The sequence below is a fragment of the Caretta caretta genome, chromosome 21 (assembly GCF_965140235.1).
Source record: "Caretta caretta isolate rCarCar2 chromosome 21, rCarCar1.hap1, whole genome shotgun sequence".
In the NCBI taxonomy this organism is placed as follows: domain Eukaryota; kingdom Metazoa; phylum Chordata; order Testudines; family Cheloniidae; genus Caretta; species Caretta caretta.
This window is the reverse complement of record NC_134226.1, coordinates 7,433,970-7,455,214: the sequence shown is the minus strand read 5'-3', so window position 1 is coordinate 7,455,214 and position 21,245 is coordinate 7,433,970. Positions and strand designations below refer to the sequence as shown.

The 21,245-nt window shown below is 46.3% G+C and overlaps 2 protein-coding genes across 3 annotated transcripts in view; one reads left to right on the top strand and one right to left on the bottom strand.

Annotated features, from left to right (window-relative positions):
- The window catches only part of CNTN2 (contactin 2), a 51,345-nt gene extending 30,595 nt beyond the window's left edge, over nucleotides 1-20,750 (top strand). Inside the window, exons 7-23 of the mRNA XM_048826987.2 lie at nucleotides 895-994; nucleotides 1,314-1,489; nucleotides 2,496-2,632; nucleotides 3,252-3,381; nucleotides 4,369-4,519; nucleotides 6,105-6,232; nucleotides 6,679-6,854; nucleotides 7,107-7,227; nucleotides 7,593-7,751; nucleotides 7,879-8,028; nucleotides 9,207-9,277; nucleotides 9,790-10,024; nucleotides 10,498-10,613; nucleotides 11,291-11,477; nucleotides 12,300-12,412; nucleotides 12,510-12,678; nucleotides 13,598-20,750. Of these exons, the coding sequence (XP_048682944.2) occupies nucleotides 895-994; nucleotides 1,314-1,489; nucleotides 2,496-2,632; nucleotides 3,252-3,381; nucleotides 4,369-4,519; nucleotides 6,105-6,232; nucleotides 6,679-6,854; nucleotides 7,107-7,227; nucleotides 7,593-7,751; nucleotides 7,879-8,028; nucleotides 9,207-9,277; nucleotides 9,790-10,024; nucleotides 10,498-10,613; nucleotides 11,291-11,477; nucleotides 12,300-12,412; nucleotides 12,510-12,678; nucleotides 13,598-13,707 (2,429 nt within the window). The 3' untranslated portion in view covers nucleotides 13,708-20,750. The remainder of the gene's footprint in view (nucleotides 1-894; nucleotides 995-1,313; nucleotides 1,490-2,495; nucleotides 2,633-3,251; nucleotides 3,382-4,368; nucleotides 4,520-6,104; nucleotides 6,233-6,678; nucleotides 6,855-7,106; nucleotides 7,228-7,592; nucleotides 7,752-7,878; nucleotides 8,029-9,206; nucleotides 9,278-9,789; nucleotides 10,025-10,497; nucleotides 10,614-11,290; nucleotides 11,478-12,299; nucleotides 12,413-12,509; nucleotides 12,679-13,597) is intronic.
- The window catches only part of RBBP5 (RB binding protein 5, histone lysine methyltransferase complex subunit), a 77,675-nt gene that overhangs the window by 17,421 nt on the left and 39,009 nt on the right, over nucleotides 1-21,245 (bottom strand). The gene's annotated exons all lie outside the window — the stretch shown is intronic.

Here is a 21,245-nt window from a genome sequence, read left to right as displayed (position 1 = left end):
GGAAGATGGTGCAGAACGCAGCAGCTCACTGACTTAGCGGGGTGACTTGCTGACGGCATATGACACCAGTTCTCCACGATCTGCACTGCACAGGCTGCCCATTGGTCCCTGAGAGGAGTTTAAAATGTTGGTTATATGATTTATAACACCTTAAATGGCTGGGACCAGCCTACATGAGGGACCACCTCTCCACCCATGACGCATTACCACAGCTCAGTCAGCAGAGTGCCTGAGCTGGTTCCCCCTTGGTATAAAAGAGAGGGGGCAACTGGCAGGGTGTTCTCTGTGAAGGCTTTGGGACTCTGGAACTTGACAAAATCCATCCTCCCACCCCCTGAAGTTGATGACCTTATGGGCAGGCTGCAAAGGACATCTATTTGAAAGGGGGTTTTGCAGAGGGCTGAGGGTATGTATCCCATAATGAGGAGCGGATGAAATGGGGTCTCTGGAGTTGTCCGGCTGACTGAGTTCCTGTTGGAATGATTATTTTAATGCTTCTGGGATTTCATTGTATTGTGCGATTAATGAACATGTCGGGGGCACCTACTGCATGGGATAGGCATCTTTTTATCATTTTAAATCTAAATAAATACAATTATTCCTGTTTCACAGATGGGAAACTGAGCCATAGAGAAGTTAAGTGACTCGCCCAGCATCATGAAGTGAATCTGTGGCGAAGCCAAGAATAGAACGCAGGGCTCTGCTTTAACTACTAGACAATACTCGAGCAGGCTCTGGATGATAGCTGGAAGGCAGTGCAGCAGCTGCTGTCTTTGAGACTTAAATATGTGCTTTTAGGAGGTGAATCCTTGCAGGGACCTTTGCCTTTTAATGCTTTGTGTGTGCAGTTCTAAAAGCCCAGCAACCTCCTTACCAATGTTTTTCTTTCAGCAGATGCCAGACAGTATGCACCCAGCATTAAAGCCAAGTTTCCTGCTGACACCTATGCCCTGGCTGGGCAGCAGGTGACTCTGGAATGTTTTGCCTTTGGAAAGTGAGTATTCTTGGTCCTTTTTGTTCCACCCTTTGATGGTGGCAGCAGCATTGGAAGAAAGTCACAGACCCTCGGGCCTTCATAACGATGGGTAGAAAGAACAGCCTCGCTGCTTTAATTCCCAGTGCAGAGTAGGGCGAGGGGCCAAGCCACCATTTCAAAAGGTGGAGATTCTGTCCTGTCCGCCACACTGAGGGTGCGGGGGGTAGCTGTGGAAGGCAATTACGCTGCACTATATTTTGCTGCACTGGATTGGATTATATGTTGCACTGCGCATTAGACCCTGCAGTTTTGCTTCACTGCGTTTGCTTTTACATAGCCCCGTCCCTCGGATAAAGTGGCGAAAGGTGGACAGCTCACAGTCCTCCAAGTGGATCTCCAATGAGCCCCTCCTGCAGATCCAAAACGTGGACTTTGAAGATGAAGGCACTTACGAGTGTGAGGCTGAAAATGCTAAGGGAAGAGACACCTACCAGGGCCGCATTATTATTCAGGGTAAGGCCCTTAAACAGGTCCCTTCCCAAAGCACAAGGAGCCCCAGGCAGTGAGCTGAGCTCTGGGGAGGGAACTGGTTGCATCTGAACCAGCCCTAATCAAATCCACAACAGAACCCTACTAAACACATGCCCAGCTTTCTGGTTTCCCCTTTCTTTCAACACAGCTGAGCTCTAGTAGGGATGAATGAAAACCTACCAAAGAGTTATCTCTTGAGCAACTAACAGAGAGATGAGATAACAGAGCTAGAACCCCAGCTGGGTGTATCAGATTCAGCTCTCAGTCCAAACCTCCCCAAAGAACAGGGGTATTTGTATCCAGGGTCACAGACTGAATCCACTATACAAGTCTGACAGAGCTATAATCAAGTCTCCAACCCAGATCCAGCCTTCCCCACCACTCAGCGCTGATTGGATTTAGGGCTCCTTTTCATTTCTAGAGAGAGGAGTCACCGTGTTCTTACTCTTATCTGGACTTTCCCATAATGCGGTAGGAATAGTTTGGATGAGGGTTGTGGGCTGGGGGACCCACAGGCTACAGCTACGCTAGGAGTTAGGGGTGTGATTCCTCTGCTCGTGCACACACGCTCATACTAGCTCGAGACGGGAGTGTAGCTGTGGTAACACGGTTAGTGGCAGTCAAGGCATGGCTGAGCCATGCCAAGTACATACCCACCAGTTTCGGGCGGGTTTGTACTCTGCACAGCCTCTGCTCCTGCTACCCGTGCAACCGTGGCTATGCTGCTATTGATCCTGGCATTAGCCCGATGAGAGCTAGCACGAGTGCATGGCCATGTGTAAGGGAATCACAGCCCTCACTCATACTGTAGGTGCAGCCAGAGAGAAGAATCAGCCTGGCCTCTGCACACAGGAGGCAAAGGCTATTGCTATGGGGTAACGTGCAGTGATATATCACTCCATTCCCATGGCTGTGCCACCGTGTGCCTGGCATGAGCAGCCTCCCACCTGACCTTCTGGGCTCCTACATCGCTCTTGCCCCTTTGCAGCTCAGCCAGAGTGGCTGAAGGTGATCACAGACACGGAAGCAGACATTGGATCTGACTTACGCTGGAGCTGTGCAGCAGCTGGCAAGCCAAGGCCTATGATCAGATGGCTCCGGAACGGGCAGCCATTAACCTCTCAGGTACCACAGCCCTTGCTTGGAACAGTGAAGGGTGCACCTCTCCCAGTACACGTGTCCCTGACCTGCAATAGACCCTACTGTTCCAGTCCTAGAGCCCCACGTAGTTCTGCCAGTTCACCTCAGTCCTTACCTGTAACATCCCCTCCTCTTTTGGCTCCATGACCCTGCCCAGCAGACTGCCAACTGCACTGATGTGGGTGATAGTTTTACCCGCTCCCCTCCCGCCCCGAAGGGAAGTTGGTGAGACTGCCAAGCTCATTTCACATGTTTATTCCCATCATGCCATTCTCCAGTCACTCTCCACTGTTACCAGCAGCCCTGGGACCTTACATCCAGGCCTTGGGGCAGGAAAGCCTCCTCAGAGAGTGGTGCTTACCTCAGACCAGTCACTGATCAGTCAGTACATACCTACACACTTCACTGCACTGGCAGTCGGCTACCACAGTGATGAGAGCCCTGTGAATGCTTGGCTAAAAAGGCATTTGATAGACAGAAAAACTACATAAACTTTGGAACAAGCCAGCATAGGAGCGGAAATGAAACTCGGCTTTGAACACCTGGTTCTTGAGTCTTGTTTTCTTTGTTCCCATCTAATCCGCTGATGTTCCTGTTTGCACAGAACCGCATCGAAGTGAGCAGCGGAGAGCTGAGACTTTCCAAGCTAGCCCTGGAGGACTCTGGCATGTATCAGTGTGTAGCTGAGAACAAACACGGCACAGTATATGCAAGTGCTGAATTAACAGTGCAAGGTAACTCATCATTTTCCCAAGGGTCCCCCGGGTTTCCAAGGACTATCTAGACACTGCAGTGTTGTAGACACAGTCCGAACACATTTACCGTATTCGTACGCTACATTTTTCATCTCAGTCCTTTACAAGCACACAAGAACCACTTACCCACCACAGAAATGCAGCACCTCTGGGATAGGGCACATCTATTACATGTTTGTGTACATGTAGTTCTCCTAAAAGATAGACTGTTCTGGAGGATTAACTCCTCTGCTTCGCCTGAGAACAGATACTGCACCAACTACAGCAGTGTGGTGTGGTCACCAAACTGCACGACAATAGAAGTATAACAATTTCCCCCCCCCCCCTCCCACTACGCAGTTTTCCCTTGACCTCGGAATGGGGGCTGAGAAAATAGTTCAGCACCCATGACCCAGTCAGTCTGTTGTGGCTGGCAGCAAAGGGGAACTGGGCAGATCCCAACCTCATTTCACAGAGACCAAACAGCGATCACAAGATGCTGTCTTGGTGTTGATACTGGTCTGAGCTGGATTTGAACCAGCAGCTTAGCAGTGAAATGCTCTAAGCAGCAGCTGTTTAACAGCAAGTAAAGCAGAATTTCCGATCCAGTTGAAAGGGGAAATTTTAGGGGACATTAGGTATTTACACCGATTGGAATTTTGCTCAGGACACTGAAGCGAACATCCCCATCCTCTTTGAAATTGGCTGGTTGTGGGTCTCGGCAAAGACCTTGCGAGCATTAAGGTCATATCCCCATTGCCAAGCGTGCTACATCGGAATCAGGTAGCACCTCTCATGGTTGATGATGGAACAGCCAAATCAATCCAGCAGTCATTGAGCAGTGAAGGAATCGCTCATCCATCATGCTATTGTTATACTGCTATTGTCATGCAGTTTGGTAACACACCAGAATCCAGTTACGCTGCAGCTTTACCATGCTCATAGATCAGTATTTGAGAAGATCCCTTAATCCTCTTTTCTTCTTAGCTTTAGCACCAGATTTTCGGCTAAACCCCGTGAAGCGGTTGATACCAGCAGCCCGAGGTGGGGAGGTCATCATCCCGTGCCAGCCCAGAGCAGCACCAAAGTCCATTGTGCTCTGGACCAAAGGAACTGAGCTCCTGATCAACAGTAGCAGGTACTAGCACCAAGTCTGCTTCTAGCTAGGAACAACAACAGCTAAAAATATGTTTTCCTTGCAGAAGACCACCCAGCTGTTAATTGGTGGCCCTCTAGTTAGCACCCTTTACTATCATGCTAGATCTGGGTCAATTTGCTAGGCCCTGGGAATGTGAAAGCCTTTTGTATTGCTCGGCAGCAAGCCCTCTGGCAGATGTAGGAGCTACATGCATTTGGGCCTTCCTCAGCCAGATGGATGGCTTTGGGGGATGGGAGGAACAAACTGCAGGAAAGAAATGGAGGGTGAACAAAACCCTCTGAAAAAGTGCCCCTCCTGGTCACAGGGCGCACTCACTGCTCGCAGCGCCTCTCGCTGGCTGTTCTGGGACCAAGCTGTGTCAGTCTTGCATTCTCCCTCCAGTGGTATTTTCCTCATCCTGTCTCGCCATGCGGCCCCTTTCACTCCAGGAACTGCAGTCTCCTCTTCATGGCTTGGTCCTCCAGGCAGGTCACTAAGGTCTTCCCCCCTTCCAGGGAATTCACAGTCTTTCCAGACCTGTTGTCTGGCTGGTGTCTCCAGTGCCCTTTGCCACTCCCCAGTGGCTGGTAGGGCACCCAGGCCTACCCTCTACACTGGGTTCCAGCCCAAGGACCCTATAACAACTCACTCCTTGCTGCTGTTTTTCTGGTCTTCTTCCGACATCACTGGCTCCCACCCTCTCCTTGCCAGTCTCCAACTCCCTCCGCTCAGGGAGGGACGGCAGCCTACTTCACCGAAGTGTTTCCCAGCAGCAGCCCCAGTTTGCAGCCCGCTACCTGGCTTTATACAGCCCCCCTGTTCCTGCAGAAGTGAGCTTGTTCCCAATCAGTGGCCTCCTCATAGCCTAAGGCTCCCCTGCTTGCAGCCTAATTAGCTGATTGGGCCCACCTGGCCTAACTCAGCTCTTGTAGGGCTCGTGTGGGGAACACACTCCATCACGCTCCACCAAGTCCCACGCGGGTTGGCTATCCCCAGAGGCTGAGATAAATGGAGTAGGTTTGCTTCCCCATGATCCAAAAAAATGGTAAAAACCAAAGAGAGTTCAAGGTGAAATGGAAGCAAAAATCCTGAGCCCTCCAGCTAATCAACATGGAAGAGCAGCATGGAGCACCGATTACCTGTACTCCGTTTTAGGGAATGCTCACATTCTTGCATTTCAGAGCTTCCACGGAGGGTACATTACATAGGACTGAACATCAAAGATCCCTTCTTTATAAAAGCTAGTGATGTTTGCTGCACTCCATTTGCTTCTTCTTTAAAAGAAAAGGAGTACTTGTGGCACCTTAGAGACTAACCAATTTATTTGAGCATAAGCTTTCGTGAGCATAAGCTTTTGTAGCTGTAGCCACAAGTACTCCTTTTCTTTTTGCGAATACAGACTAACACGGCTGTTCTTCTTCTTTAAAAAGTCTTACCTAGATTTTGCAGCCTGGTCTTTATGACCTGCATCCCTAGAGAAGTCAGCAGCATCTGGGAATTCCATTTCGAAGTAGGTGCGCACAGTGAATAGGACTGTTGTCCATGCCACTTTAATCTTATTGCTGAGGCTCTTTTCCTTCTCCAGGGTGACTATTACCCCAGATGGCACTTTGATCCTCCGGAATATCAGCAAATCTGATGAGGGGAAGTATACCTGCTTTGCTGAGAATTTCATGGGAAAAGCCAACAGCACAGGAATCCTCTCAGTTCGAGGTAGAGATATTTGGCTTGTACTTGAGCTGAAGCAGCAAGGAGGGTGCTAAGAGTGCCCTAACATGAAGGGGGACACATTTCCTTCTCCGATTCCCAGAAAATAATCCGGTTCTCAGAGGGACTCACACCCTTAACTCATTTCAGTCATCAGGACAATCCTTCAATTCCACCCACCCTTCCACAAAGGTTACCATGAGCAATTGGCCCTGAGAAAATATTTCTATTTTGCATCTAATTTAATCCTTTTCTGCCCCTTGGAAAACTACTGATGGTTCCTAGTTAGAGAGAGACAAAAACAGGGGTGGTTTTGGCTTTGCAATTCCTTGCTGATCAGATTTTGGTTTTGCAAAGTCAAACCCCAAATCAGCCTGTGTGTTGTTAACCGGACAATGACTGGTGCATGGAGGTTACATCTGCAACTAACAGCCCTCTCACCTCCTCTGCAGATGCCACCAAAATCACCCTGGCACCATCTAGTGCTGACATCAACTTAGGCGAAAACATTACCCTGCAGTGCCATGCCTCCCATGACCCAACTATGGACCTAACTTTCACCTGGTCCCTGGAGGACTTCCCCATTGACTTTGAAAAGTCTGAAGGGCACTACAAGCGAGCTAGCAGGGTGAGTATCAAGGGGTTCTGTGCTGATGCCCTCTCCAGAAACCTGGGGCAAAGGGAGAAACAAAACATCCTGAGTCCCATTTGCCACCGTGTCTTTGGCTCTTCTAGGATGTTTCCAATTTGCCAATCCTCTTGACCTTGCTGGGAGAGCCCTGGGTTTTAATGCCTACGTCTCTTTTGCCAACTCATATGTTGTATGGTCCCCAAGCTTGCTCTGACGTTTCCCCCATTGCCGTCTTTCTCTCCTGCTTAGAAAGAGGCTATTGGGGACCTTGCCATCCTGAATACTCAGCTGAGGCACTCCGGGCGGTACACATGCACAGCCCAGACAGTCGTGGACAGCGCATCTGAGTCGGCCATGCTGGTTGTAAGAGGTAATTTTTTTGGCCGTTCCTTCCCACATCCTGCATGCAGCGTACAACGAGCCCGAACAAACTCGATTCCCCGCCAGGGACCAACATGCTCTCACACCCGAAAACCTCCCACCAAGAGCTCTGTAAATTCCTCATGATCTGCGATACACATTTAAACCGTGAGAAGGGAATTAGAATCCAGCGGAGGTTCCACGCCAGATCCCAAATGTTTTAAGGGAGGAAAAATTTTGAGGCTACACTTTTTACGCTTCGGGGTACAGCGGCCTGATTATGACCTACCACATGGGACGTTGCTTGAAGAGCAACAAACCCTGCTGACTCCCCCATGTGGCTGTTAATGTGACTGTCCTTCTCTCACTGTGTAGGACCTCCTGGGCCCCCTGGGGGCGTGGTGGTGGTGGACATCAGTGACACTGCCATCCAGCTGAGCTGGAGCCGTGGCTTTGATAACCACAGTCCGATTGCCAAATACACCATCCAGGCCCGCACCCTACTCTCCAACAAATGGAAGCAAGTGCGCACCAGTAAGTGTTTTCACGGCAGCAGCCGTGCCTTTGCCCACACAGATTGCTCTGGGATGGAATTATTATTTTTTTGCTTTATGACTGCCACTTGCTCTATTTGTTGTATTCTCATGTTATTGGGTTATAGATCCTGCAAATATTGAGGGCAATGCAGAGACAGCCCAGGTGGTGAACCTCATTCCCTGGATGGACTATGAATTCCGTGTCCTAGCCAGCAACATCCTTGGAGCTGGGGATCCTAGTGGGCCCTCCAGCAAAATCCGCACCAAAGAAGCCGGTAGGTGCATATACGCTCAGGGTTAGAAGGAGACATCAGGGATCATCTATCCCTACCCCTCTGCAATGGAACAGGATGGTTTGCATGCTCACTTAGGCATTGCCACAAGTTCTTCATCTCACTGAGTATTCCTAGAGATGGTGATGACACAAAATATGCCTTTTTCTTTACCCATTTACATGCCAAAGATAAAGGCGCAACAGTGCTGGATGACTGCTTCACAAGTGTTATTTACTATATGTTAACCACTGACAATGAGCTCAGCCTTGTGCAATATGCAAAATAAAGACAGTCCCAGCCCTGAGTATTTAACACTCTGAGAACTTTATAGGATCCTAGTGGTAAGAAATGGAAAAGAGCTATTTGATTCTCAACCAGGGGTATGTGTACCCCTAGGGGTACTCAGAGGTTTTCGGGGGGTACAGCGACTCATCTAGATAGTTGCCTAGTTTTACAAGAGGCTACATGAAAAGCACTAGCAAAGTCAGTACAAACTAAATCATCATACAGTGACATGTTTATACTATATCAGTGTTTCTCAAATCGGGCGGGGGTGTCAGAATTTATTTTATAAGAATGAGAACATCAGCAATTTTTCAATAATAGTGAGCTGTGTCACTTTGGTATTTTTATGTCTGATTTTGTAAGCAAGCAGTTTTTAAATGAGGTGAAACTTGGGGGTATGCAAGCCAAATCAGTCTCCTACACGGGGTACAGTAGTCTGGAAAGGTTGAGAACCACTGTCCAACCCACTGCAAGGACAGGATGAAGTCCCCTGTGGACAGCTTACTGTATATTAAATCAGTACTACTCTTGGTCGTATTGCTCAGGAGCTTGAAGTGCAAGATTGGCACAAGAAATGCTCTGAATGTGTGTGGTGAACTGGCAGCTCACACCTAACACAATTTCACCCATGCTATACTTTTTAGGGCTTGGTTTTCACAGGCTCTGAAAACTCATATCTCCAGCTGAACTTAGTAAGGACTGTTGGAGTTCAGAAGCTCTGAAAATCACACCTAAAATACCTTCAGTATTAACAGTTAGAACCAGATGGGCCAGCGCAGGTTTGAGAGTTGATGGAAGTTGGTTTTTCCCAGGTTTTGAAGCATGGGTGCTTTTCTTTCACTGTTTTGTTTTTAAACTCACACATTCCTTCTCTTTCTGGGGGAATATAACAGCCCCTACTGTGGCACCATCTGGGCTCAGTGGAGGAGGAGGGGCCCCCGGTGAGCTCATCATCAACTGGACGGTAAGTTGGCAGCAGGCACAGGCCAACAAAGAGTGCAGAAAAAGGGAGACAGGCTTGGCTCTGAAAAGGGAGCAGAGAGGCACTACAAAGGGAGACAAAACAGAGAATGGGGGTGAAAAGGAGATGAAAGCAAAGATGGAAGAAAAAGGGGGGTATGTAAACTACCACTTTGATATGATCCTGATTCCACTGCAGACTCTAGAGGGAGCAGATACAGGCCTTTCTATACAAATATAAAGGATGTGGGCTATTTTCTTGTGACTGTCACAAGACTCCAGGAGCAGAGGCCATAAGAACACACAAAATATCACAAGACTTGTGGTAACACTGCAAGACTTAGCAACACTGCAGTGGCGTTGATGCTGTATTACAGAGCCATTTCAGTGGGATTTGCACACACATGCCCAAGGGCAGAATTCCGTCTACCGTATAGATCAAATCTATTGCATGCACTATGGGTATAAAATGAGCGCCGGGCCAATGTCTCCGTTTGTTCTTGCCCCATATCGTAGCCAATGCTGCGGGAGTACCAGAACGGAGATGGTTTTGGATACATCCTGTCGTTCCGCAAGCAAGGCACCCAGGCGTGGAAGACTGCACAGGTGCCCCACCCAGAATCGCTGCACTACGTTTACCGCAACGAGAGCATTGGGCCCTACACCCCATTTGAAGTGAAAATCAAAGCATACAACAGGAAGGGGGAGGGACCGGAGAGCCTGACTGCCATCGTGTACTCTGCAGAGGAAGGTAAGGAGGGACTGTGGTGACTCCGTCTGATGCGCCTGCTATTGCTTCTTCTGAGAGAAGCTATTCCAGTCTAATAGATATCACTGCTAGGAATTGTTTCCTGTTATTAGAAGGTCGGTTGACCTTGGTTTGAGGATCAGGCTAGAAGTGCTCACATAGTGCCTTGTAATACAAACACACACGTTCTCCTAAGTGCACCTACAAAGATACACCCACTGCAGAAGAAGAGACATTCAGCTCCCAAGAGCTCCTGTCGCACACCACCCCAAGCCAGGCTGCCCTCCTAGTTACATAAAATCCACATTCACAGCTTCAATTAATGTTGCCTCCAGTGAGCAGTGCCTTCTCTAGCCACCCCATAGCCACAGAGCTGGCCTCTGGCCGTGAAACCACTCCTTCCGGGGCAGTGACCCTGTCACCTGCTGTCATGAAACAGGCTTCTATTGCTGGGTTTTTCTTCCGTCCTTTGCCAGAACCAAAAGTGGCTCCCTCCAGGGTTACAGCCAAGGCCGTTTTGTCCTCGGAAATGGACGTGTCGTGGGAGCCCGTTGAGCAGGGAGACACAAATGGAGTCCTTCTGGGCTACGAGGTAAGGGAATGGAAGGGCTAGAACAAGGACTGAGACTCAGGCTGGAGCACACAATGAGGCAACTCAGTTATCTCCCTAGGCTACAGGAAGTGAAAGCAAACAACATGGCTGCAGGGCCTCCATTTTCAAGGGCGCAGGAGGGGGTCGGGGGATTCCAGCATCCACTCTGCTGTAGGCGATGCTGATTCTATGCAGCCAGTACTAGCACCGCTAGAGAAACGGTCATGATGGGATTTCCCATTCCTGCCACCGGCCATTCCTCAGCCAATGGCTTCGATCCTGGCCACAGGCCGAGCAAGATGCACAGGGCCAAATACTGAGGACACCTATGACTCCAGTAGGAGCTGACATAAGTAAAAAACTGAGTAAGAGCCCCAGGGTTTGGCTAATAATCCCCTGTATGAAAATGGCAGTCAACCTACAATCTGAGTTTCCGAGGGCTTCTCTGGAAAATGTGTCAATCATGGTACAATTTAAAAAAAAAAACAGAATTGGAGGGGGGTCAGGATGACCCGCAGCCTGATACACCTGAGCTCCTCTGGCACAGAGAGAGTGACTCCTAAGGCAACTGCTCCAGCACCCAGGTCTCCTGCATTGGATGGAGTGGGTCTGGTACTCACAAGTGCAAATGGCTCAATGGCTTAGGTGCTAAAACCTCTGTGTACTCGTCTATTTAGATCCGGTACTGGAAGGATGGTGATAAAGAGGCAGCAGCGGACAGAGTGAGGACGGCAGGTCTCGTCACCTCAGCTCACGTGACAGGCCTGAACCCCAACACAAAGTACCACATGACAGTCAGAGCTTACAACCGGGCTGGAACGGGGCCAGCCAGTCCCTCTACCAACATCACAACAACAAAGCCACGTGAGTGAGCGCCAGACACAACGGCTATATTCTCTCCCTGTTGGATCAGTGGCAAAAGACCAGGGTTGATTCTAAGGTTTGACAGTTTAGAATCTGCTCAGACAAAAATGTTTTATATACAATAAGAAGTGTCAATCTGAGCTTTCCGCTGGTATCAGGCATTTGTTTTTAGCTCAGAAAGATTGAGATGTTGGTCCCCAAATCATATCATTCTAATAACCATTGCTATTGATTTTCTCTCTATTTGAATTCTAGCATGAATTTAGCACCCGTTTTCCGGAGAGGAGCTGCTGCTGAAGCTAGGCACCAATGCTTTATACCTGACGATAGCCAGGGAATCCCTAACTTCTAGAATTAATTATTACTCACCCACTCTGCCAGCTTTTGAGACATCAGCTACTAATACGTTGCCAATGAAATAAAGCAAACAGCTAATGATAATCCGATCTGAAGTGAATGTAAGGTGTGAAAGCTCACAACACACAAGGTCTAGAAACAGTTTGACAAATGAGCAAGAATGCTTTCGAGCTGAGAACTGTTCCCAGCTGTGTGCTGGGAGTCAATCAGAAAGAACCATTTCAAATCCAGCAAAGGGAAAACCTGATTTGTTGCCAGTTATATCGGGTTGTTTTTTATTCAGATGACTCTAGCTGAAATGCTCTCCTGCTATTCCTAGCCATGTTAGTGCTACCTACCCTCCAGGTTGGCCAGTGGGTCTCAGAAGGTGACCTGATAGCCCTTGGTCTCGGCTACAGCATCCCTCCTTTTGCTTTCTTCTGTTTCTCATCCTCGCTGAACTCTCAATCATCTTTTATCTCCTAGCCCCAAGGAGGCCACCTGGTAACATCTCCTGGACATTTTCTGGCTCCAGTGTCAGCGTCATGTGGGACCCTGTGGTTGCAAAGGCGAACGAGTCCACTGTCACTGGATACAAGGTACAGGCAGCACATAGCAAGTTCTTCTCTTCCATACTGTGCTGAACAAAACAAAGAAGGACCCCCCGACACTAAACTCAAACGTATCTTCCAACAGATGCTCTACCGGCAGGACTCACACTCCACTCCCACACTGTACCTGGCCAGCAAGAACCAGATTGAGATCCCAGTGCCTGAAGACTCCACTCACGCCCTGGTGCAGATTAGGGCAACGGGGCCAGGAGGAGATGGAGTCCCAGCAGAGGTTCACATCCTCAGAAATGGCGGTGCGTCTGCTCTGCTCTTCTTTCTCCTTTCCCTGCCTTATTCCCTTGCACATGTCCCACAAGTGGACACTCATTTACCTTGGTCACGTACCAAATGGCCATTATGCCATAACGTTTTACTGACCCTTGGAAACAATGGTGCATCCGAGGTGGTATTTAAATTTAGAGGCGCTAATCCTGTATCATTCCTTTCGCTGCCTATTTTGCACCTATTTTGCACTCAGTCTGGGTCTTTCTCCCAACACAGGCCCATAGAGCAGAATGAACACTGGCTCCAGATCCCACTTCTTCCATCTAGCACATGGGGTGGGAAAGCAGGGGCAGCTCTAGCCCTGGTCTGTAACCTGACCTACTTTCACACGTGCTTTAGTTAAGGGCACTTTCTGCAAATACCCTTTTCCAGAACTCAGCTGTGGCTGCTGGATTATCCTAGTTAACCCTCTCCCACTTCGCTGTTTGAATTCTTCACATACAGGCAAACTATTATCATGCTTTCCCTTTAGTCTACACTGAAGCTGGGTGTTATTCATTGTTGGCCAAACTCCTTGAAGTCTGTACTCAATATATATTCGTTTACAGTGAAAATCTGACTCTGATATCAATGGCAAAGCTCCCATGGATTTCAATGGGGCAAGGATTTCACCCTTAGCTCCGACTCAGGCAAATTTCCCTCTGAGTTCCATGTTTTGCCTGAGTCCTTCAGGATTTAGCCCACAGTAAATATTATTCTATTCTCTTTGTAAACAAAATTATTTCCTCAAGATGCATCAACAATAAATAAAACAGCAGCATCCAGCATTCCAAGAAGTAACATTTCACCAAATTCTCACTGGTTCCTTGGGGAAAAAAGAAAACAGGTGGTACCAGTACAACAAGGGAATTATTCATCACGGTTGTTTCTTATTCTTCTCTCTTTCAGGCACAAGTATGATGGTGAAAAATTCTGCAGCCAACCCAGCACTGCATACTGCCGTTATTACGACTAACTCTCTAGTAATGTTGGCTCTGATTGGCTACTTGGAGCTCTGATGCTAGCCAATCCAATTGAGGATCACTGGACACAATTCCTCCTCAGCCTGCACGGAACTATTCGACATTTGGCCATTGCAACTACAAGTTTGTGCCACAACAGCGCTACAAAAAAGGGGGTCGTCAAAATCAATGTAAGGGGGAAGAAAACAAAAGAAACACCCATTTTTTTAGAAAGTAGAACGTTTCATACAAGATTTTTTTTAAAAGAAAAAAGAAAAAAAAGAGGAAGAATTGTGTGTGAATTCTGGGAGCCAGCTGTCTTATGTACTTTATCCAGTAGGTTTATTGCCTTACGAAGCCATGTATGAAAATAACCAGACTGCTAAACTAGACTTTTTTTAAAATATGTACATTAGCTTTTGAGGGGAAGATTTCAACGTTATCAGCATGCTCCATATCAACCCCACAGCCATCTCTGAACTGACAGCTCTGGTGTTCAAAGATAAGAGAGAATATTATTGGAGGAGCTTTTCCCAGATCCTGAGCCAAATCAGCTATTTTGAAGCAACCAGCTCAAGGAGAAAAAGCCTCAAGAGAAAGGAATATCTGTGCCCTGCCTATCCTGAAGGAGAGGGATGAGCTTACTACTTAGGTGGTGAAAAAGAAATAGATCATAGGTGAAATTGAAATGGTTTTACTTGCCTCTTACTGGCAATGCTGGGGCTGACTTGCAATCCTGTACAACAGGTCACCCTGGCTGTTATGCTAAGAGGTGCAACCTTCAGTATTACCCACATCCTGGGATTGTTTTGTTGTTGTTGTTGTTTTCCCTTTGGGTGTTTTGTTGTTGGGTTGTTTTTTGTTTTGTTTTTTTACTTTTCTCGAATCTAAAATTTGGGGAGATAGATCCAGCCTATTAAAGCGATTTCAGAGGAATTCATCTTTGGCACACAGAGAGGGGCCTTAAAGGGGGAAGAATGAAGACAATTCAACCGAGGATTGGTGACTCAAAGATAGCTGAGGCAGCAGAGTTGCTCTGGACTCAGAGGAGACTCTTCTCTCTCTCGTGCAAATGATTTCCATCTAGCCAAAGTATTAGCCACGCCCCACGGTTGTGAGATCAAGGTTTAACCAGTGAGTGAGTCTGGCTTTTCACATGCGGGATGCACACAGCCAGCTAATGGGGGGATGCAGATGTGACAGGATGCTCAGCTGTTTCAGTGACTGGTCTGGTTGAGAAAAGTTTGTTGCTTTGCAAAATTTGTAATGCCAGAAGATTGCATGTCCAGAGTAATCCACAACCTGATTCGCTGTTCTCTCTGGTGTTTCCCAGGCTGTCTTCAGGGGTACTTGCCCACATCTTCTTTCTTCATAACTGACGGTATTGCTTACCTGACCAACTTTATTCCATAATTACCTGAGGAGGTTACATTTGCCAAACTGTGCAATGGGAAGGAGGAGGATTGAAATACAGTTTCCGTGCTAGGCACCCAATTCCTTGTCCTCTCCAGCTTCGCTGAGAATGAACAAGTGAGGCTAGTTGAGGAATCTTGTTATGACCCTCTGCCATGCATTCATGCCCTCCTGCAATAAGTGTATGGAACTGATCCTTGATGGGCCTGCAGATTTCAGTGCTGGGATCTCTCCGGGGGAGTAACAGCACCATATCAGCATTAGAAGCAATTCCTTCCTCTTGCCTGCTAAATTCTTCACAAAACTTACCAGACAAAATTCTGTTAAAACTTTACAAGAACGTAAGGGGTTTTGGAATAGCTACTACCAACGGTATAAGGGTATTTGAATCCCAACTACATGCTGTAAAGGGACTCTGGCATCCCAGCTACCAGTGTCATGGAGTCTACTGCTTCTCAGAAGGCTACGTATTTTCACAAAATGCCTCTGAGAGGCACTAGCACTGCAAGGATCCCATGAGACTAGAAAGTCATTATCTACAGTGAGCAAATAGTACACTTGACTTATAAGATGGTCAAGTATACCACGTGCTATCCTCTCAATGCATAAGCGTTTATGCAGGTCAGTACCCCAAGTATTCAGATCAGAATACACATCTGGTTTAAGGGCAGATGTTCAAAGGCACAATGGGAATTAGGAGCCCAACAGATCTTTGTGCCTTTGAACATCTGCCCCTTAAAATCTAAGCCTGATCCTGCTACTATTGGTGTATGCAGACCTGCCACTGAAGTTAAGGGGAGTTTTTTGTGTGGATTTGAAGTGATGACGTAAACGTCCACAAATATAGGGGCCAGATCCTGAGCTCGTGTAAACTGGCATAACTTCATGGACTCCAAAGGTCTTCTAATTTGCAGTAGCTGAGGCCAATCAAGTCAATTGGATCTGCACCCGCAGCTCTTGTTCAGACAAAGGAATTTTGTCCATGAGTAAGGACTGAAGGGTTGGGCTCACGTCTTTAAGGACAGCATATTTTGTACGGACTGGGGAAGTGAAATGAATATCCAGCATCTAGGGCCCAATTCTAAGCATCCACACTTCCCTTGGACTCTCAGGATCAAACCACTGCTAAAGAATGTTTCACAGAGTGATTGTGAAAACTTAGGGGCCTGGGGAAGGCTTTAAGACTCCAGGTGATTTGCTTCTGGATTTGTAGCAAAAGTGATTTTCTCCTGAAGATTGCTAGCTGTATTTTTTCCCCCCAATCCTAGCTGGTTCATAAACTATGCAGATTGTGTCCAGAGACTAGGGGCTACATTCTGTCTGGACTTCACAGAATTGTGCAGTGAGGATGGAAGGGGGCTGGTAAGTAGAGGAGGGACCAAATAGCCCCTGCCCTTCCTTACACAGTCTGTGTAAGGCTTGGCCAGAATTGCAACCTTTGAGCTAGAGGGTACATAAGAGCTGCTACTGCTGTCTTTCCCCCAGGGACCAGATGTGCTATTCTCCCAAAAGGGGGCAAGAAGTGATGGAAAGTAATACACCAGGCAGGCCTAACTGGGGAGTTTGCTGCACCCTTAAATTGATCTACAAAGCGCAACTAGGGGGCTCCAGGAGATATTCTGTTTCCAGTGCTCCCCAAGAGGTTAAACACCACAGTCCAGCCCTCAGTGTCATAGAGGGGTCAGGGATGGCTTGCACTAGCTAATCATTTTTAAAGCTATTGTGTGTCCCGGCTCTTATTGCGCATTTAGGAGCTTAGGTGCGTAAATCCCTGCCCATGTAAAGGAGTTATTCCAGCAGCATACACTAGCGAGATCCCAATATAATTGCACAGCATCTGTCCTACACACCATCACAATTTGTTTTCTGGTAAGAGGGGAAGTACACCAGCGGAATTCCTACACAAGAAGCCATGCACACAGTGTGAACGCTGGGAACTGAGATAAAGAATGGGTGTTAATATATTTGGAAAATGAGAGAAATATATGGAGAGGTGGAGGAGAGAGGAAAAATTCAATGGCATGGAAAATTGCTAAATAGTTAGAATGAGAGACCAGACAAAAGATGGAGGACTTCCCCTCTCTTGGTTTCCTCTACAAATAAATCACTGAGAGAAACCAAATGAAGGGCAGTGAGTTATACCAGTCAGATAGGAGAAATGACATACACAGAGTAGAGGGAGCTGATCTGGGGCCTTGCCATCACTACAAAATGTGTATTTTTTACCTCGGGGTGACTAACACTCCTGAGCTACCCCAACGTAAAAACACAGCGAAGACAAGGCATTTAGAATTACCATGAGGTAAACACGAGAGGTCAGCCCCTGGAATGGGTACAGGGCTATTCACCATATGGTAAAACTGAAGTGTTTTTACATCTGAATAGCTCATGGATGCCAGTTATCCCATGGTAATAAATGTACCTTTTCTAGCAGTGAAAACAAGGCCATAGCCTCACCAGGATCCCCGCCCATCGCTACCTCTGTTTAATTATGCAGCTTGAATTTCTGCACCATAATCTATTTAGCAACAAATTACCTGCTGGTTCCCCCTAGTGGATTGTTACAGTGTTTATGAATGATAGCTGTTGTCTAAATATAAATTATTATATCTATATTTTTGTACATTTTATGTTTAAAAATCTGAACCTATTTTATTGACGTGTTTCTTTTGCTTTGCAAATTATTTTGTGTTATTAATAATGCCTCACTTTGTTATCTCATATCAGAGTTTTCTTGGGCCTTCATCCTTTGTCCCAGTGGAGCTGGGGCAAAGGTGAATTTAGGAATAAAATCTTGCTTGAAAGCTTAGAGATTTGGAGCTGGATCAGTCCTGATGCTTGATCAACCACCTGGCCAGGTGGAAATACCACAGAATTATTTATAGCCAGGGTCATAACAACAACGATACTTAGCTCGAATATGGCATCATGTAGCTTCAAAGCACTGCACAAATGTGAACTAACAATCCTTGCACCCGTGCTGGTTGAGTACATAAATATTAATCCTACCTTACAGATGAAGAGACTGGGGCAGAGAGGTTAAATGACCAGCCAAGAGAGTCAATGATGAGCTGAGATTAGAATTCAGGAGTTCTAGGCTTCCATGTATCAAGAGGCTGATGCTGAGGGTTGCAGGACTGGCCTGTGAGCTACTTCCATTGCATTTAAACTGGCTGTTGCACCTCTGGGGAAGAGGAAAGTGGCCTGTTTTCCAAGGGCACCAAAAGGGCCGAGATGTCTGTGTCCCCCTGACTAGTTCAGAGTAGCTAAACTAAAGCATGTGACAGTAGGTATCTGTATAGGATGTGAATGTGTTTTCATTGACTACATTTTAGGCTGAGGGGTGCTCTCACTGGTGAACACCATTTAGTTACTCCAAGGGAGTTAACGAACTGAGGTTCAGCATCTTTGTCCTGTTCTAACAAAGACTTATTTAAATGGCACTTGTATCTAGACATTGTCCCAAACAAGTGCTTGCAAACGCCACTGTCTGTACCTGCAGCTGTGCCAATTTTAGTGAATTTTATGGCCTTAGGAAAATAAGGGACTTGATATTCCTGGTCAGAGACAAAGTATCTGAGTGTGACAGGGTCTAGAGAATAAGAATTTATAGTTTGGAGATACCAATGGATTTTAAATAGTAGCAACTCATAGCATTTTCCCTGGGGGTTAATGCATTTTTCCAGACATTTTTGTTAAACTATATCACAGGTACATTTTATGCAACATGTGACAAATTATTTGAACTGGATTTCAAATGTTACAAACTGACCAGTTTTCATGAGTGTGGCTCTAGATTCTAAATAGAGGGAATACATTCTAATATCTAAAATACAGTGGCTAAAATTTACAAATGTACCTAAGCCCCCCTGAAAATCAATTGTCCTCAATTTTAATTCATTAAGGTTTGCACAGTGCTTTGAAAATGTAAAGCGCTATATTAATTATTAAGTATTATTCTTCAGCATGATTTTTAAACAAAATTTTGTAATATCTTAAGTATATGTAAGACTGTACTGTACACACAAATAGAAATGTGTGATCCAGTGGCCAGAGCAGAGGACTTGGAACAAGGAACTCCCAAGGTCTAATGCTTGTTCCAACACTGTGTCCATCTGTAGCGCTGAGCAAGTCATTTCACCTCTGTGTGAGTCTGTTGTGGGATAATTAAACTAACCTACAGCACCGGTGATTCATTTGTGTACATTTGCAAAGTATTTTGCAGATTGAAAACACAATACATTGTGACTGCTGCATCTTATCTATGGATTTTTAAATCAATGAGTATTTTCTCCCCCTCGGTTTCTTTCCGTTGGTTTGTGAGGTTTTGTTCCCTCTTGATCTCAAGGAGGGAAGTGGCAGAGAGGGAAAGGAAGCGGATGGTTTAAAGAGCAACAGAGCAGCAAGATGTCACTGAAATATTGTGGATGAAGGTAGAAGCAGAGTGTGGGAAGAAAAATTACCCTTTTGCATTCAGCTAGGGGCAAAGGGCCAATTTCAGGCTTAGAGAGTTAGCTAACACATAGTAGAAGCCTACTGGGGATAAGGCAGTTCTAGTTTTAGTACAACCTGTTACCATGTGTTAAAAATACAACTCCTTTATCTACACTACGAGTTCACTACATATTAGTTATTAGCAGTTAGCTAACACCTGGTAATAAACCCACACCGTTTTTCCTTGTGAAGACAAGGCCAAAGCGGCACGGGTGGATATTCAAACAGGGTCTAAACTATGTGAAATGGCATAACAGACTCAGCCAGAGCCCTCAAAAGGGAGGAAAGGAACAAAGGGGCGTGTGTGAAGTTGAACAGGGCTGCCTCAGGCTGTCAGGGGTGGGGTTCAAAGCAAGGAGAGAAAAACAACTTGGCTTCAAAGTAGTTTAAATGGATGTGTTGGCTTTACACCCTGGCATTAAGCTGCAAACCAATTTCCTGCCTCATTAGGAATCCCCTGCATTTAATTGTGATTTAGGGATTAATGCAGGGGACCAGGAGTCAAGATTCCTGGGTTCTGTTACAGCACTGCCACCAGCTCTCTGAGAAGTGTCACTTTGCTGAGTCTGTTGTACTCATCTATAGTAATACCTACCTCACAGGGGAGTTGTGAGCTTCAGTAACAGGTGTGAAGTTCTCGGATATCCTCAAGTGACACATGTTACACAGCAGTGACTTACTGATATTTTAAATTAGGTAACATGATATAATCTTCCAACTGATACGATATGATTTTCAACACCAAGCGTTAGGCTTCCAATTATGTCCTCTGGCCAAAATTCTGCACACTAGTACATGGATGTAAATCTGGAGTACTTCAGTGGAACTACTTCAGATTTACAGCAATGCAACAGAGAAGAATGGGTCCCTCTGTGTTTTTGTGTTGGATGGGAGACCGTTTTGTACCTTGCCCAGGCACTCGAATCACACTCCGCTAATTATTTTAAGATCCCATCTGCATTTAACCTGCAAGGCTCCCCCTGTATTAACTGGTTTAACTCTCTGCTGTGAATATTTTAATCTGACTTCACTATACAGGAACAGGGGCAGTTTTCTTCTCAATTTTGTTGTACACTATTTTTTTAAGAAAAACAAAAAGGTAACATTGTAAACATACTGTATTTACTGTAATTAAAGTTATTTATTGGCTACAGTAGCACGCAGTTCGTAAATAAAGATCTTCAGAGGCTTTAGACACCTGCTTGAGTCCAAAGGATTTATATGCAGCTTTAAACGCAGTTAAGGATTACTTACTTGAGCTCATGCTCAAATAAATTGGTTAGTCTCTAAGGTGCCACAAGTACTCCTTTTCTTTTTAAGGATTACAGAACGGCTTGTTTAGAGAGCTGAGAATGGGATTGGAAAGCTTGCAGCGGAAGCTGGATCGGTTGTGTGGCTAAGTTAAAGAGCATTTGAAAGCACTAAGCTCACACAAAATGAAAGGCTGACTGTCACTTGGCAAACAACTTTGTGAAAGAGAGTGGTGGGTTTTTCCACCAAAAAACAGTCCAGTAATGAGACTGTGCTGATGTTCTGGCCAAGTTCCATCTCAGGTAATTGTCTACTGCTAGACATCCTGGGATGTAGGGACACTTCCTCTAATTTTTCTCCAAGATTGGTGGCAGAGACTTGCACCTGCATTTTAGAGGTGGATGCAGCAAAATCCACAATACATACCGAGGGCCAAA